The sequence below is a fragment of the Penicillium malachiteum genome (assembly GCF_028827825.1).
Source record: "Penicillium malachiteum strain IBT 17515 chromosome Unknown utg000002l:1.0-8849297.0:1.0-8852440.0, whole genome shotgun sequence".
NCBI lineage: Eukaryota > Fungi > Ascomycota > Eurotiomycetes > Eurotiales > Aspergillaceae > Penicillium > Penicillium malachiteum.
The window spans coordinates 612,221-625,926 of record NW_026643095.1 but is presented as its reverse complement, the minus strand read 5'-3'; the positions used below and the strand labels follow the sequence as shown (position 1 = coordinate 625,926).

Below are 13,706 nucleotides of genomic sequence, written 5' to 3'. Positions count from 1 at the left end.
GGGATTATTCTCCACGCAGGACACTGGCAACCTGGAATAACTCCATTTTCCCTACTACAGAGCCTCCACTGTCACAGCTCTTAGTCATGCAAGGGTTTCATCTGCATAGGGCGTAGGAATAAATGTATATCGACCTCTGGAGGAATGCCTCCAGCTGGTAGGCCTCAAGGCTCACAAATGACTAATCCAAGACACTGCAGGCGTGAACACCTGGGCAGGGGTATGGTAAAAATCAACGAGCTTGATCCTGAAAACTGGCATGAAAGTGGCGATCATTGAAATAAGACTTTAAAGTTCCTTTTGATGTGTATCTGGATGAGAGAACGTCATTGTCAACCTCGGGAGTAAATGCGGAGAAGGTTCCCCGCTTCGGCCCTCGAGATGAGATTCATGGAGAAAAGTGGGACATCTGGAAATAGAAAGAGATCAGAGTAGATAAAGCAGATGGATGCTTCTGCTTCCAAGGTTATCAGCGACGATTCCATCTCTCACCACCCTGCGTGACAATGAGTATGGGCGGGCATTTTGAACGAACCTGGGAACTTGAACAAATTATTACTGGTACACTTAACTTGAATGAACTTAGAAGCCGGTAATTGATAATGAATATCCTCGGTACTATTTTGATGTGAACTATACCCCTCATTTTAGATCCACCGGATCCTTGGTTCCTCCAGAACGTATTTGAAGAGAATGGTCTGATTTATAACAATTATGTGTTTCCTTATATTTCAGCATTGATCATGGCCCCGCGAACCCCTGCTGCAAGAGGATCCTCCATTTCAAACCACCTCATCGAGAATCAACTTCGTGGAAACTCCAAAATGGCCTCCAGATCACAAATTCCGGATCATTTACCCTGGGATCCTACTTGTAACCAGTTTCCCACATTGAAACAGCTTCCTAAATTGCCCAATGCGCCGGAGGGTGCAGCTTGGGTCTGGGGAAGTGATGATCAGGTATACCGAGCTATCTGTAATTTCTCAATCATGATTTTGCATTCTCTGACAGATAGTTGCAGCTGGGTCGATTGAATCTTCTCACACCAGAAAGAGTGAAGGCTTCTGCGGCGGAGATCAGAACAGGTGAACTAATTCGCTTGGAGTACGTGAGATCATGCCTGGAATCTATGCTACCTTTCTAAAAAAAATTACTCCAGTCTTCCCCTCGACGTCCCGAAAAAGCCTGCATTTGAACGCGAAACCTTCATTCATAACATCAAGACTCTCACGAAGGATGTCGTATTCGATGACACCTACGCCCTCAATACACAGAGTGGAACCCAATGGGATGGATTCAGGCATGTGAGTACATTACAGCTATACAAGTATCGCAAGAAAAATTGTCTTCAAGTTACTGAGAAATCATAGTTTGCACACATTCCCACCAAGAGCTTTTACAACGGCGTAAGTACTAACTAGCTTCAAATGTTTATTCCATGGAGCCGATTCTAATGGCATTTGACAGGCGACAAGCAAGGACATCATAGGCGAGGCTGCGAATCATAAATGCAGCATCCACCATTGGGCCGTCCACGGTGTTGCAGGACGCGGCGTCCTCCTAGATTACCGCCACTACGCCCAAACTCATAACAAGTCCTATGATCCCTACACTACTCACGCAATTACCTTATCAGAGCTTCAAGCATGCGGAAAATTACAGGGTCTAGATCTCCGCCCCGAGTCCCAGGGTGGTGACATCCGAGTCGGAGATTTTCTCCTTATTCGGTCTGGTTTTATACAGCGCTATGGTGAACTCAGCCCCGAGGATCGGTACACCGCGGCGACCCGCTCTCATGGTGATCTGGGATTTGCAGGCGTATCGCGAGACGCTGATATGCGCGAGTGGTTGCATGACAGCTATTTCGCAGGTGTCATGGGTGATTCACCTACGTTCGAGGCTTGGCCTGTTCCTGAAGGTGATTTCTTACATATGAGTCTTCTGGCCCTTTGGGGCTGTCCTATTGGGGAGATGTGGGATCTGGAGACCCTGGCTGTGAGATGTAGGGAATTAGGCAAATGGACCTTTTTCCTGACGAGTGCCCCGGCTAACATGCCAGGTATGTATTCAGACTCCAACTTTGATCTTAATGATCCATTTGTGGTTTCCCTGTGATGCTAACTTTTTTTTAATTAGGTGGTGTTGGTTCGCATGCTAATGCGACAGCAATTCTATAATGGCTTGAGGAAGGAGTGAATTAACACGTAAGAAACTTAGTTCTTTGAGAATCATTATACATGGGTATTGGATGTGTTTGCTCTAAGCCTCCTGAACGCTGTTTAGTTCCGTAATATGGGCCATGTCCTTTTCGTCCGGCGAAGTTGGCTCCGTAAATTCTGAATGTTGGTACCCTTGGAAGACAAATTAGCTCATATCACAGAATGGCCTGAACTAAAGACTCACCTTTAAATTCGCGAGCGGATACACCACGCTGGAATATCTCATGGATTTCTTCCAAGGTTCGACCAGATGTTTCTGGCAAAAAGAAAAATATCCATACAGCAGCCGCAACCATCAAGCCACCGTATATAAACCCAATTTTGGCGTTCAAGGCGGCTCCACCGTCACCAAAAAGGTAGGGGAAAGTAAATGTTACCAGCCAGCTACAGAACCAACTTGTCCCACTTGATGTAGCCATAAGCCTGCTGCGATTAGGACCAGTGGATATCTCAGACGTGACCACCCAGACAGCTGGCCCCAAGGCAAGGTTAAAGACAACCATGAAGATATAGACCATTGCAACAATTGCTTGGTCCAGTGCTTTAGTCTTGTCTGGTGCTGAGCCGGCACCACCAACAATGAGCAGCACTGCAGCGACTGCACACGTTGACAGAATTAGCATTGGACGACGACCAAATCGCTCCACGCAGTATTGATTGAGCCAGACGGCTGGCATTGGGGTCAGATACAATCCCATCTGAATGAGAAAGGAATTCGTTATCCCAATCGCTTCGAAGAACAAAACACCATAGCTGGTGATAAAGTTGATACCAGAGGCTTGTTGCCAGGCTATAATAAAAGCATGAGCTGTGAAAAAAATCAATCGGTTGATATAATGGTCATTTCTTACCCTGAAGTGCCATCCCCAGGTAGGCCTTGCGGCCATCAATATTCCAAGTTAAAAGATCTTTCCAAGAGCCGACAGACATACGCTCTTCTTCTATGAGTTGCATTATCTCGCGGATTTCACTTTCGATAAAATCTGGGCGATAACCATGTAACTTTCGAAGGGCGATTCGGGCTTTCTCAATTTTCCCTTTGCCCAATAACCATCGGGGTGATTCAGGCGCAAAGGAGAGAAGACCAGGAATTGTAATTATTGGAAACACGAGTTGAACGGCCATTGGAATGCGGTAGGCGCCACTGTCAGTGCGATCTTTGGTTGCCTCATCGACCAGTATTCCAAGAAGTAGTCCTAGTCCGACATTGAATTGATAGAGTGAGACCAATGCACCGCGAAATCGAGCTGGAGAGCAGTCTGCGACATATAGAGGGACCAGGCAGGAGATCAATCCAACAGCGTAGCCTTAGGATGAGGATGTTAGTATATCTGGCCGCAGAACAACCAATGATCGCGATTGACTTACCCAGGAATAAACGCCCAACAATCAGCAAAGAAATCTTAGGTGCAGAAACTTGGAAGATCACGCCTATCAACACACAAGTACTGGACACGAATAGTCCGCCACGACGACCGATTTTATCATCTACCATGAACGACGAAACCGCCCCAATGAATTCGCCAATGTTGATAATGCTCGTGGTGAGAGATTCGATACTGGAGCTGATGGCATAGGCTCCTGTAGCATCATCAAAATTGCCATAGTCTTGGAGGAACGGCTCCATGACAAGGATACCTAACATATGTGAGTTACATGTTTGACTGAGAGGAAAAATTATTTCACCGACCTGAATAATATGAAGAATCAAACCCAAACTGAAAAGCAGCGATTGTGATAAACAGACAAATCGCAATTGCCCGCCATTCAGCGCGAGCACTGGTCGCAACTGACATTTGGGCTGTCATCTTTCGCGGCGAAGCGCAAGCGACCGAAAAAAAGGAGCATCAATCTCAAGAACTTGGTAGGATCATGACTCTTTTCCTATATGCATCACCTCCTTAGACTAGACCCTCGGATCGCGCGGGGGTGAACCTTGATAAATGAGCATTGAAAGTTTCCCCCGGGTTGACGGGAATGAAGAAGTTGGGGTAGCGGGGCCGGAGTTCTCCTAATGTGATCTAGAATGTTGAAATCTCCATACATCCACGTAATCCACGTGATTATACACGTAATTTAACCACGCTGAAGTGGGTTGAAAGGTATTGATTGGCTTATGCAGTGGAGTGTTTATTATTCCTCAGTTTAGGCTTAGTGCTCAACCACTCTTGACTTCTTCATATGTTCTAGAATCCAAGTACATCGAATGTTTCTGGAATTGTATGGAAAGTAAGACTCATATCGATTCATACACCCAGGCTATTGAGTCCAACCATGACCGTTTCACACAATTTGCAATCTTCAGCGACCGATATCGGCGATGTTCCGGTGGAAGTTGTTCTTCCTACACATACCAATCCATCCTATGAACAGCGTATAATCGGCAAAGCATCGTTGATAAATGGAATCGAGGAATTTCGGGGGATTCCCTACGGAATTGTTCCAGCAAGATGGCAACATTCTTCGCTTCGGGACCGAGTACCTGACGATATCCTCTACGCTACTAAGAACGGGTAAGCAAAACTTGAAGTCATCAACCTTGAGGTTCTAGTCATGACAGAGGACTGATGAAAATAATAATATCCAAGTCCACGTTGTCCACAGGAACAAGAGCCGAACAACAGCGAATATTTCCAGTCGCATCTGGACTTCCCGGATGATGTCGCAGAGTCGGAATTTGACTGCTTGAATCTGTTTATTACCAGACCGAGTGCGTCTGCACTTGATGCGGTCGGTATCGATCCCAAACTGGCAAAGCTGCCAGTCTATGCCTATCTTCATGGAGGGGCTTACAGCTTTGGAGCAGGGACTGATCCCATGTGGGGTAGGCGACTTCCCCGCTGAGAGAGATTCGCAATCATTGACAATAGATGAATAGATCCTGCAAGATTGGTCAAGCGATCTGTCGAGGTGGGAACACCAATTCTGGCTGCGACAATCAACTATCGACTGGGTATATTTGGCTTCGGAGCTGCATCAGAACTCATCCAAGTGCAACCTGACGGCCAACTTAAGGGATGCAATTTCGGCCTAGCTGACCAACGCGTCGCACTTCGATGGGTAAAGCGTAATATTGCCGCTTTTGGTGGAAACAGTAATCAAATCACTGTTGGTGGTCAATCTGCGGGTGGAAGCTCTTCACATGCTCTTATACTCGAGTCGGTCTTTGGGAAACGAGAGCCTCTCGCTCAACGCGCGATTGCCCAATCTGGTGCTCTTGGGGTTGTCGGGCCTGTGTCAATGAAAGTCGCAAATGAGCGATGGGCTATATTTTGTGATAAAATTGGAGCGCCTGACTCAGATTCGAGCGCTCGTCTCAAGTTCATGACTGACGTACCCGCCGAAGACCTTGTCAAGACGTTTCATGAACTGAACTGGTTGATTAGTCCGCTCGTTGTGGATGGTCTCACTATTTTGGAAAAGTCGAATGGTCGCTGGGATATACGCCTGGATGGAAACGAAGAACCTGTAACAGATGCTCCAATAAATGATTCTGAGGTCATCTCTGTTCTTATTGGAGACACAGATCTTGAGGTAAGTCGCAGCTTCAGTATGAAGAGCTATGTAGTCATATATGCTAAAATACAAATAGGGTCGAATGCATTTTGATTCTGTGTCTCGCATTACAACATTCAATCAAATCGAAGAGAAACTAGCAAATAAAAGCCCTGTGGAGTTTCTGGATGAGTTTTATCAGGTCTACGGTCTACACCAAAACATGTCAACGGCCGATATACAGAAACAATTGTTCCACTTCTTGTCCGACTTCCAATTTGGCTATCCTGTTCAACTTGCCCGGGAGGAACTGATGCAATTCGGTCACTCGAAGAAAAGACAAGCGTCAGACCCCACGGCACGTCCCACGCTAGTACAATCATATCGAGTGAATTTTGGCAATCCATTCCCTGGGTTAAACTTCCAACAACCTCACCACTGCGTCGACCTGATATACATATACGACTGTTTTGAAGAAGCATTAAATGCCGTGGATGAATCATTGCCCGCAGAAGTTGTGAAGAACAGAGTCTTGGTTCGCCGTATGCAAGACGACTGGATTAGATTCATCGCTGCTCCACTGGATACGACACAGAATGAGTCGGCAACAAACTACAATGCGGACAGAACGACATCGATAGTGAACATAAAATTGGATCCTGAGTGGTGTGCAAGGCAAAAGAGATTCGATCTTCTGAGCAGATATCGACATGTTGCAAGTCAAGTGATGGGAGAACTGATTAGGGTTGAGCATTAGTTTTAATCTTTAATCTTGTACCTTGAAGCTTGGAATTTCAAGTAGCGAATATTCAAGTTGATCTGAGCTCCCACACTCAACAGGATTGACGCATTGGGCCCTCTGTGATGTACTATCGAATGACAAATGTATTGCCGGTGAAGCCTCAAGTGACTAGTGCCAGGCGGTCGGAGATCCAATCAATAATGGGTCATCTCCACTCTTTCTCCTTCTCCTCATGATAATACAAAGCTCTTGAGCTGTAAACTTCCCATCAATTCTTGCCATCCATTGTATATTCTTTCAAGCCCAATATCATGAACATGGATGGTTCATTTTCAGGGCAAGGGATTCTCCGCTTACTCATCGGAAATGAACCGACCTTGGAAAGGCGCAGGACCACAGGAACCCGTCCTAGTGTTTCGGATCAGACAACAACCTCCTTTCTAATTTCTATCTCGATCCAGGAATTTATCACGCGCTAGAAGGATCAAGGGAAGAAGAACTATGCACATTTAATATCAGCGGTCTTAATTCTCTACTCTACTGAGCCCAACCACTCTTTTCTGGCTCCGTGCTGTCCCTCCTACTCCCTTTCTAGATACCCGCCCGCCCCCAAACGAGTTACAGACAGCGCGTTCAACAAAATGCCATCCCTATCGGCTTTTCCATCGCTAAAGAGCGTCCTTAAGGGCGATGCGACTCTATTGAAACGCGACGATAAACCCACCAGCGATGCGCTCACGATCGGTGTACCAGCCGCGATAGGAGGAGTGTCAGTGAATACGATTCCAATGATGCGATGCGATGGATACTGACTCTTTCTCAGGCTCCTCATTTGCGCCTTCATCACCTTGGGTGTTCTCTATTACCGACGTTACAAGAAGGACAAACAAGAAAACCTAGCGGATGCGCAGTGGACCGAACAAGAAGATTGGGACGACGAGGTCCCTAAGGTCAACAATCGACGAGACTATAGGCCATACGATTCCAGCTCTGTGGACCAGAGCAGACTTGCAGCTCTACCGAATGCCTCGCCCCTAAGTTCAGCGGAATCGATTCATGGGTTCCAACACCAAAACCCATCGTACCAATTATCGACCTGGGACTCTCCTGAGGATGGACGGCGCCATGATTCAGAACGGGCTTAGTCTGGCAAGGAAATTTCTATTTTAAATGACTATCGTTTTTTCTTCACTCACATTCTGACTACTTTGAATGCATACGGCTCTATTTTTGGCTCCCTGGTGGAGAACAGAGCTTATCAACTGGTCTCCCAAGACACATGATGAACACTGTGAAATACATTTGTACTTTTAGCTGGCGAAGCGGGCTGGTAACTAAACTGTTTTGAATAATTTGATGACTTTACATGGATTTCTAAGTCAGTTCTCACATAAGCTACGTCTCCAAATGGGTTACAACTCTGCGATTTGCTGCGATGTTGCCTAATCCTTACGTTTTCCCTACCGAAGCCATCCCTTGGATCCTTTCCCAGTCAATCTACCACCGTTGAAACAATACTACCTCCTTCCAAGGTTCCCGCCCGTCTTCTCGAGCCGTGTCACATCTCGCAAACCGTATCCCAAGAAACGGATCGAACCCTGCACGTAACATCCATACATCCAACAGGCCCGGGCACTCTTGATTGAGACAGTCTTCTGTAGTTGGAAATGCTCCATATAATCACGCAGATATCCTCATCTCGCTCTTTGGGTGGAGAAAGTTGACCGCTTATAACCACACATACTCCATATAGCACCATGAATTATACAATGCAGACCAAGGCCTCAGCAGAGCGTCTGCACCCAACATTGAATACTTCAATTTCCATCCCAAATACTAGTATTTCTCCGATGATCTCAAACTTGAACTCTCACGTGCCGTATTGACTGCTTGGTTATCCTGTTACTCTCCGTTGGTTGGACTATCCTCCCTCTCTCACTTGAATCGTGCAAAGACTCCAAACGTTCGCGACGACAGAATGGCTTCCTCCCAGCGCGAGATACTATCTAACGAAGCAGTTCCTATTGACTACACCATCCAACTAGAGCCAAACATCGATGCCAAAACTTTCACTGGCTCAATGGATATTAGGTAAATGTTCACACCTCGTCGTCGCTTCATTCAAGTTACCCTGCTGATCACTAACATGTGAACCGACCATAGACTACGAGCCTTTTCAGAGGTCCAATGGCTTCAACTAAACAGCGTTGATCTTCGCATCAAGAAAAAAGTCTTGCATGACAATATCTCCAGCCTGCGCCCGTCGGACTCGAAGAAAATCAAATGGAGGTGAGTCCTGTTACAGTCAAGTTTGAGTATCGGATCCACAACTTATATGTCATGATACTCATATAGGCAAATGATATTAGGCTAGACATATCTAAACAAATTCTGACCCTGAAGCTTGGTCGAGCTATCTCGGGGAAGGAGTTCATTGTGCATATTGATTTCAACGGCACTATCAGCAAAGACGTGGCTGGTTTCTACAGCACCGAATACAAAGACTCCGAAGATGTTCAGCACAAACTCCTTGTGACGCATATGGAGCCGAGCTATTGCCGTCGAGTAAGAGAAAACACAATATCCACACTTTGGTTGTGATTACTGATAAATTTGTCAAAATGTTCTTAGGTTTTTCCTTGCTTCGATGAACCCATTGAGAAAGCATCATTTACCATGGAGGTTGTTGTTCCTTCTGGCCTTGCTTGCCTTTCCAATATGCCATTAGAGAAGAAGACGTTGCTTCCTAATGGCAAAGTCCAGACAACTTTCAAAAAAACTCCACTTATGTCCACTTACGTGAGTATCTCAGCGAATCACTTTCATTATCTTCACCCTCTTACACTGACCAAACATTAGTTGGTTGCCATCGCCATAGGCAGGTTCGACTCTATTCAAAGTAGAGAGAATACCCGGGTCCCTATCAAGCTTTATGCGCCACTGGGGTTAGCATCACAAGGGGAATTTGCGCTTGATATTGCCGCTAAGGGTCTTCGGTTTTTCGAGAAGACATTCAGCTGTGATTATCCACTACCGAAGCTAGACCTTGTCGCAATACCAAATTTTGAGATAAAAGCAATGGAGAACTGGGGCCTAATCGTTTATCGTTCATCGGATTTATTGGTTGATACAGAGGTCACGGGCAAGAGAAAAATCGCTGAGATCACACTCCATGAGGTCGCACATCAATGGTTTGGAAATTTGGTGACAATACGATCTTGGGATAGCCTATGGCTGAAGGAGGGATTTGCAAACTGGATGTCTTGGTTTGCAACTCACCATTTCTTCCCCGAGTGGTGTATCTGGCGGGACCATGTTGCATTCACTCTTCAGTCTGCCTTGGAGATGGATGCTCTGCGATCAAGTCACCCAGTTGAAACTCAATCCATGATGTGAACGGACCAAGCTTTTGATGATATTTCGTACAACAAAGGGTCCTACATCTTGAGGATGATCTCAACGGCTCTGGGGGAGGATGTTTTTCTGAGTGGTGTCCGACTCTACCTACAACGACATCGCTTTGCTAACGCTTCCACAAATGATCTTTGGGATGCACTGCATGAGGTTAGCAAAGTCGATATTTCGAAGAACATGTCTACTTGGACGCGTCGGGTTGGGTTTCTCGTTATCTTCGTTGAAGAGGTTGCCGAAGCGGGTCATCTTTTGATCAAGCTCACCCAAAGGCGATACCTTTCTGATGAGAGTCAGACTGAAACCAAAGACTCCGAGTCCCCTGAGATCTACCCTATCTCTGTCATAGTCAAAACTAAATCTGGCATTCAGAGTCATGATTTTTTGACTAGACATATGTCCTTTACAATCGATGACCCCGGTTTCTTCAAGATAAATGTGGACCATGTTGGGTTTTACAGGACTGCATATTCAATGAAGCGCCTTCAAACTTTCGGACTAGCTGCTAAAGAAGGACTTCTGAGCGTGGAGGACCGCATTGGAATTCTGGCAGATGCTTCTGCACTTTCCATTTCTGGGCAGCAGGATACTACAGCTCTTCTGGACCTTTTGCTTGAAATGAGAGAAGAGCCAGAGTATCTTGTCTGGCACCGCATCATAATCGTTTTGAGAGACCTTCGCTTTGCTCTTCGCTTTGCTCTTCGCTTTAAGGACGACGCGATACAAGCCGGTTTGATGAAGCTCTCTTGCCATATAGTTGATTTGAAGCTGCGGGAAATAGGGTTCGAAATTAAGCCTGATGATGACGGAGACACCCAGAACCTCAAGCAGTTGATTTACGAAACTGCTGTGATGTCTGGCAATCAGAGGTGAGTTTTGAAAAAAAAAAACGTTTTCTCGGTATTAGCTAACTTTATTCATTGTCTGCAGTGTTATCTCCAAGGCAAAATCAATGTTCAAATCGTATTGCCGTGGGAATTCAGAGGCACTTCATCCTGCTCTTCGAAACGCCACATATGTTCTTATTCTGGGGAATGGGGTCGATTCATACCATGCTTACCTGAAACATCTTTATGACAAGGCCTCGTCAGAAGAAGAGAAATCCATAATTCGTGGTTATCTTGACTGCATAGCCGCTCAACCTGGACGTCAGCGAACTTTGAATTCTGCCTTCGCTTCCCTCGTTTAAGATCAAGATGTAAGCGCATATGCATATGGAAACTATTCTATTTCACAATAAAATCTCTAACATAGTCTAGCTTCTTCTTACTCTTTGGTGCTTGTCTCACAGTGCTGATTGATCCTGGGAAATATGGGATTGGGCAAATCAATATTGGGAGGATATCGTCAGCAAAAACCCCAAGAGGCTCCATCTGATAATCCAAGCTCTACTCGATGGGTTTTCCACAGATTACCATGTCTCTATGGCGCACAAGTTTTTCTCTGAGAGAGACACGCGCAGGTATGACCAGTATGTGAATCAAGCAATGGAGATTTTGCGGATTCGAAATCGGTGGGTCAAGCGCGACTCTGGTGATATTGCTCAATGGCTCAAACGCCACTCCTTCACTGTTTGAGACACAAGACTTTGGCCACTTTTGCCTCCTTTATTTTCGGGTTTCATACTTTCGTTGCCTGGTAAAGTCCCCTTTCCTAGCATTCGAAAAGAAGAAGAAAAAAGGGAAACGGGGAAATTGAACTGAAACGTCACTTTGGAAGGTGACGGTCCAACATGCAATAGATACCGAAACATTCAATATGTTCTCAAGTGATTTATTGATACATTTTAGGTAGAGAATCAAAAGCAAATTCGAATCTTTGAACCAATAGGCTACTCTGATGAAAACTCTGATGTATCCTCTGCGCGTAATTTCTTCGTCTCATAGACATCATCGTTCTCTTCAAGACCTCGCTTTTCCAGGTTTCTTTCAGGGTGTAAAAGCTCTTTTATTTTTGAAAGAGCTGCCAGGTCCCATCAACCGTCTCTATTTGTGATTCTTTAACCCAGCCATTTGTAAAACCACCTCCATAATCGATGATCCAAGCATCATTGCTCCTACTATCGATCAAAATATTGGCCGCTTTGGCATCACCCCAAACGATACCAGCCTCATGTAATCTTTTGATTGTATGAGATATCTGCCTCCACCACTGTTCTCTTGGGAGGGACAGCGTTTCCGACTCGGAGTTTAGAATGCATTCCAAGTTCTCATTTCCACATTCAATCCACGAAAGAAGAAACCCAATTACCACTGGGTTATCTTTGTCTCGAACAACATCATGCAAGAATGGAACTCTGATCTCTTCTTCAGAAAAGACTTCTTCTACTCTCCTGTAGATGTCGATTTCTCGTAAAGCCGCTAACTGATTTCCCGTGTAGATTGGCTTGAAGTGATAAAAAGTTCCTTTAACAGAAACCTTTCTTGGGAATCGAGAAATTGCCTCATCAACGCTTGGGTGTTCGATTTCTATGTCTTCTGGGTAAAGTGAAAGCCATTTTGGAGATAGTTTTTCCTGGCTGATCGCGATTCCATCTGACATCTGTTCACCAGGGACCGCATAGTCTAAGACAGGCTGAATCCTCCCCTCTTGGCCATATATTTGATACCGATAAGTTTCAGGGGTAAGGTAGTCCTGAAGTGTCACACGGTCTTGCCAGTGACTTAGAAGTTTGAGTTTCTCGAATATCTCAAGGAAGGGCTCCATAGCCCAATCTTGAAGATCTTGCTCTGCTTCCTCAGAGACATCAAACTCATCTTCATCACAGACATCTTCCATCAACCTCGTATATTTTTCAAGGAGCTCCGGCACTGCACTGAAGTTAAGTTTTTTGGCGATAATTGAACAGAAACTAATTGAACAGAAACATTTGCCCTTGCAAATCACACTTATCGCTGCTGTTTTGTGTTCGCTATGTAGCATGATTTCTTTGAAAGACCAAATAGGACTCTCTGTATCTTCTGAACTCATGGTTGGTGTAGACATGACCGTTCTCAATGGTCTGCGGAAACAGGAATCGATGGATAGTTGATTCTGGTTTTTTTCGTTACTATTTAACGATAGACGAGTGATGCTGGCAGCCTCCACATGTGAACATACTAGGACAGGCAAAATGACATTCGTCCGAAAGTATTATAGGCTCAAGTTCAGTCCCCTGATAATCAAGTTGGTCCAAGCCCTGGAGGTAAATTGTAGGTGCACTAGCTAAAAACATTCCTAACGTTTCACCGCTCAATATTTAGCAGTGAATTCAATCTTACAGGGTAATATACCGTACATCCTACCCAGCTGCCCAGGTGGTCAACGGTCCTCAACTTATTGCGGTCCAACAATGAAATATTTGCAGGAAAGGGTGGAAGCTGTTTCGCTATCGACTGTAATTTCTCTACACGTCAGGAGACTACGTAGTACCTATCTAGGTAGATATTTGTACATGACATACACCGATTCTGTGCAAAGATATGGCACCAATATCATTTGTCAACTAGCTGAACACATTTCAAGCAACAAATTGCATCAGGTATAGCACACCTAGTCTGATGATCATGTTCGGTGAGATGATTTGCAATATATTTCAAGGTAGACACAAAAAGACCATCTCCAGCGCTTGAGGCGAGTAGTAGAATGAGTTTTCCATAGGCCCATGTGTCATTCAACTCACGCACTTGGGGTGAGAGGTCTAGTGTATCAATTTCGTCCCTGAATTCCGGTGCTCGCCACTCATGTGTGATTCCACCAATGGCGCTGACATCGATCAAGATCGCGTCGCCGTCTCCGTTGACCACCACGTTTGAAGGTTTCAGATCCATGTGAGTCTTCTTCGCCATGTGAAAATGATG

General features: G+C 45.3%; 6 protein-coding genes across 6 annotated transcripts; 4 read left to right on the top strand and 2 right to left on the bottom strand.

The window, feature by feature from the left end:
- Window positions 1-743: 743 nt before the first annotated feature.
- On the top strand, window positions 744-2,177 carry N7483_003285 (uncharacterized protein; the record flags this gene model as incomplete). Its single annotated transcript, XM_057086722.1, has 6 exons — window positions 744-959; window positions 1,022-1,104; window positions 1,160-1,304; window positions 1,371-1,406; window positions 1,468-2,059; window positions 2,137-2,177. The coding sequence occupies 6 exons, from the start codon at window positions 744-746 to the stop codon at window positions 2,175-2,177; spliced, it is 1,113 nt and encodes a 370-aa protein (XP_056946551.1).
- Window positions 2,178-2,259: 82 nt separating this feature from the next.
- On the bottom strand, window positions 2,260-4,027 carry N7483_003284 (sugar porter family MFS transporter; the record flags this gene model as incomplete). Its single annotated transcript, XM_057086721.1, has 5 exons — window positions 2,260-2,351; window positions 2,404-3,009; window positions 3,071-3,526; window positions 3,588-3,857; window positions 3,910-4,027. The coding sequence occupies 5 exons, from the start codon at window positions 4,025-4,027 to the stop codon at window positions 2,260-2,262; spliced, it is 1,542 nt and encodes a 513-aa protein (XP_056946550.1).
- Window positions 4,028-4,493: 466 nt separating this feature from the next.
- On the top strand, window positions 4,494-6,471 carry N7483_003283 (alpha/beta-hydrolase; the record flags this gene model as incomplete). Its single annotated transcript, XM_057086720.1, has 4 exons — window positions 4,494-4,732; window positions 4,808-5,043; window positions 5,098-5,753; window positions 5,812-6,471. 4 exons carry the CDS (start codon window positions 4,494-4,496, stop codon window positions 6,469-6,471), a joined length of 1,791 nt encoding a protein of 596 aa, XP_056946549.1.
- A 626-nt stretch (window positions 6,472-7,097) lies between these two features.
- On the top strand, window positions 7,098-7,601 carry N7483_003282 (uncharacterized protein; the record flags this gene model as incomplete). Its single annotated transcript, XM_057086719.1, has 2 exons — window positions 7,098-7,225; window positions 7,280-7,601. The coding sequence occupies 2 exons, from the start codon at window positions 7,098-7,100 to the stop codon at window positions 7,599-7,601; spliced, it is 450 nt and encodes a 149-aa protein (XP_056946548.1).
- An 833-nt stretch (window positions 7,602-8,434) lies between these two features.
- N7483_003281 (M1 family metallopeptidase) lies at window positions 8,435-11,056 on the top strand (the record flags this gene model as incomplete). Its single annotated transcript, XM_057086718.1, has 7 exons — window positions 8,435-8,547; window positions 8,620-8,745; window positions 8,826-9,021; window positions 9,088-9,255; window positions 9,316-9,754; window positions 9,863-10,736; window positions 10,798-11,056. The coding sequence occupies 7 exons, from the start codon at window positions 8,435-8,437 to the stop codon at window positions 11,054-11,056; spliced, it is 2,175 nt and encodes a 724-aa protein (XP_056946547.1).
- A 758-nt stretch (window positions 11,057-11,814) lies between these two features.
- On the bottom strand, window positions 11,815-13,694 carry N7483_003280 (uncharacterized protein; the record flags this gene model as incomplete). Its single annotated transcript, XM_057086717.1, has 2 exons — window positions 11,815-12,677; window positions 13,529-13,694. 2 exons carry the CDS (start codon window positions 13,692-13,694, stop codon window positions 11,815-11,817), a joined length of 1,029 nt encoding a protein of 342 aa, XP_056946546.1.
- Window positions 13,695-13,706: the final 12 nt, after the last annotated feature.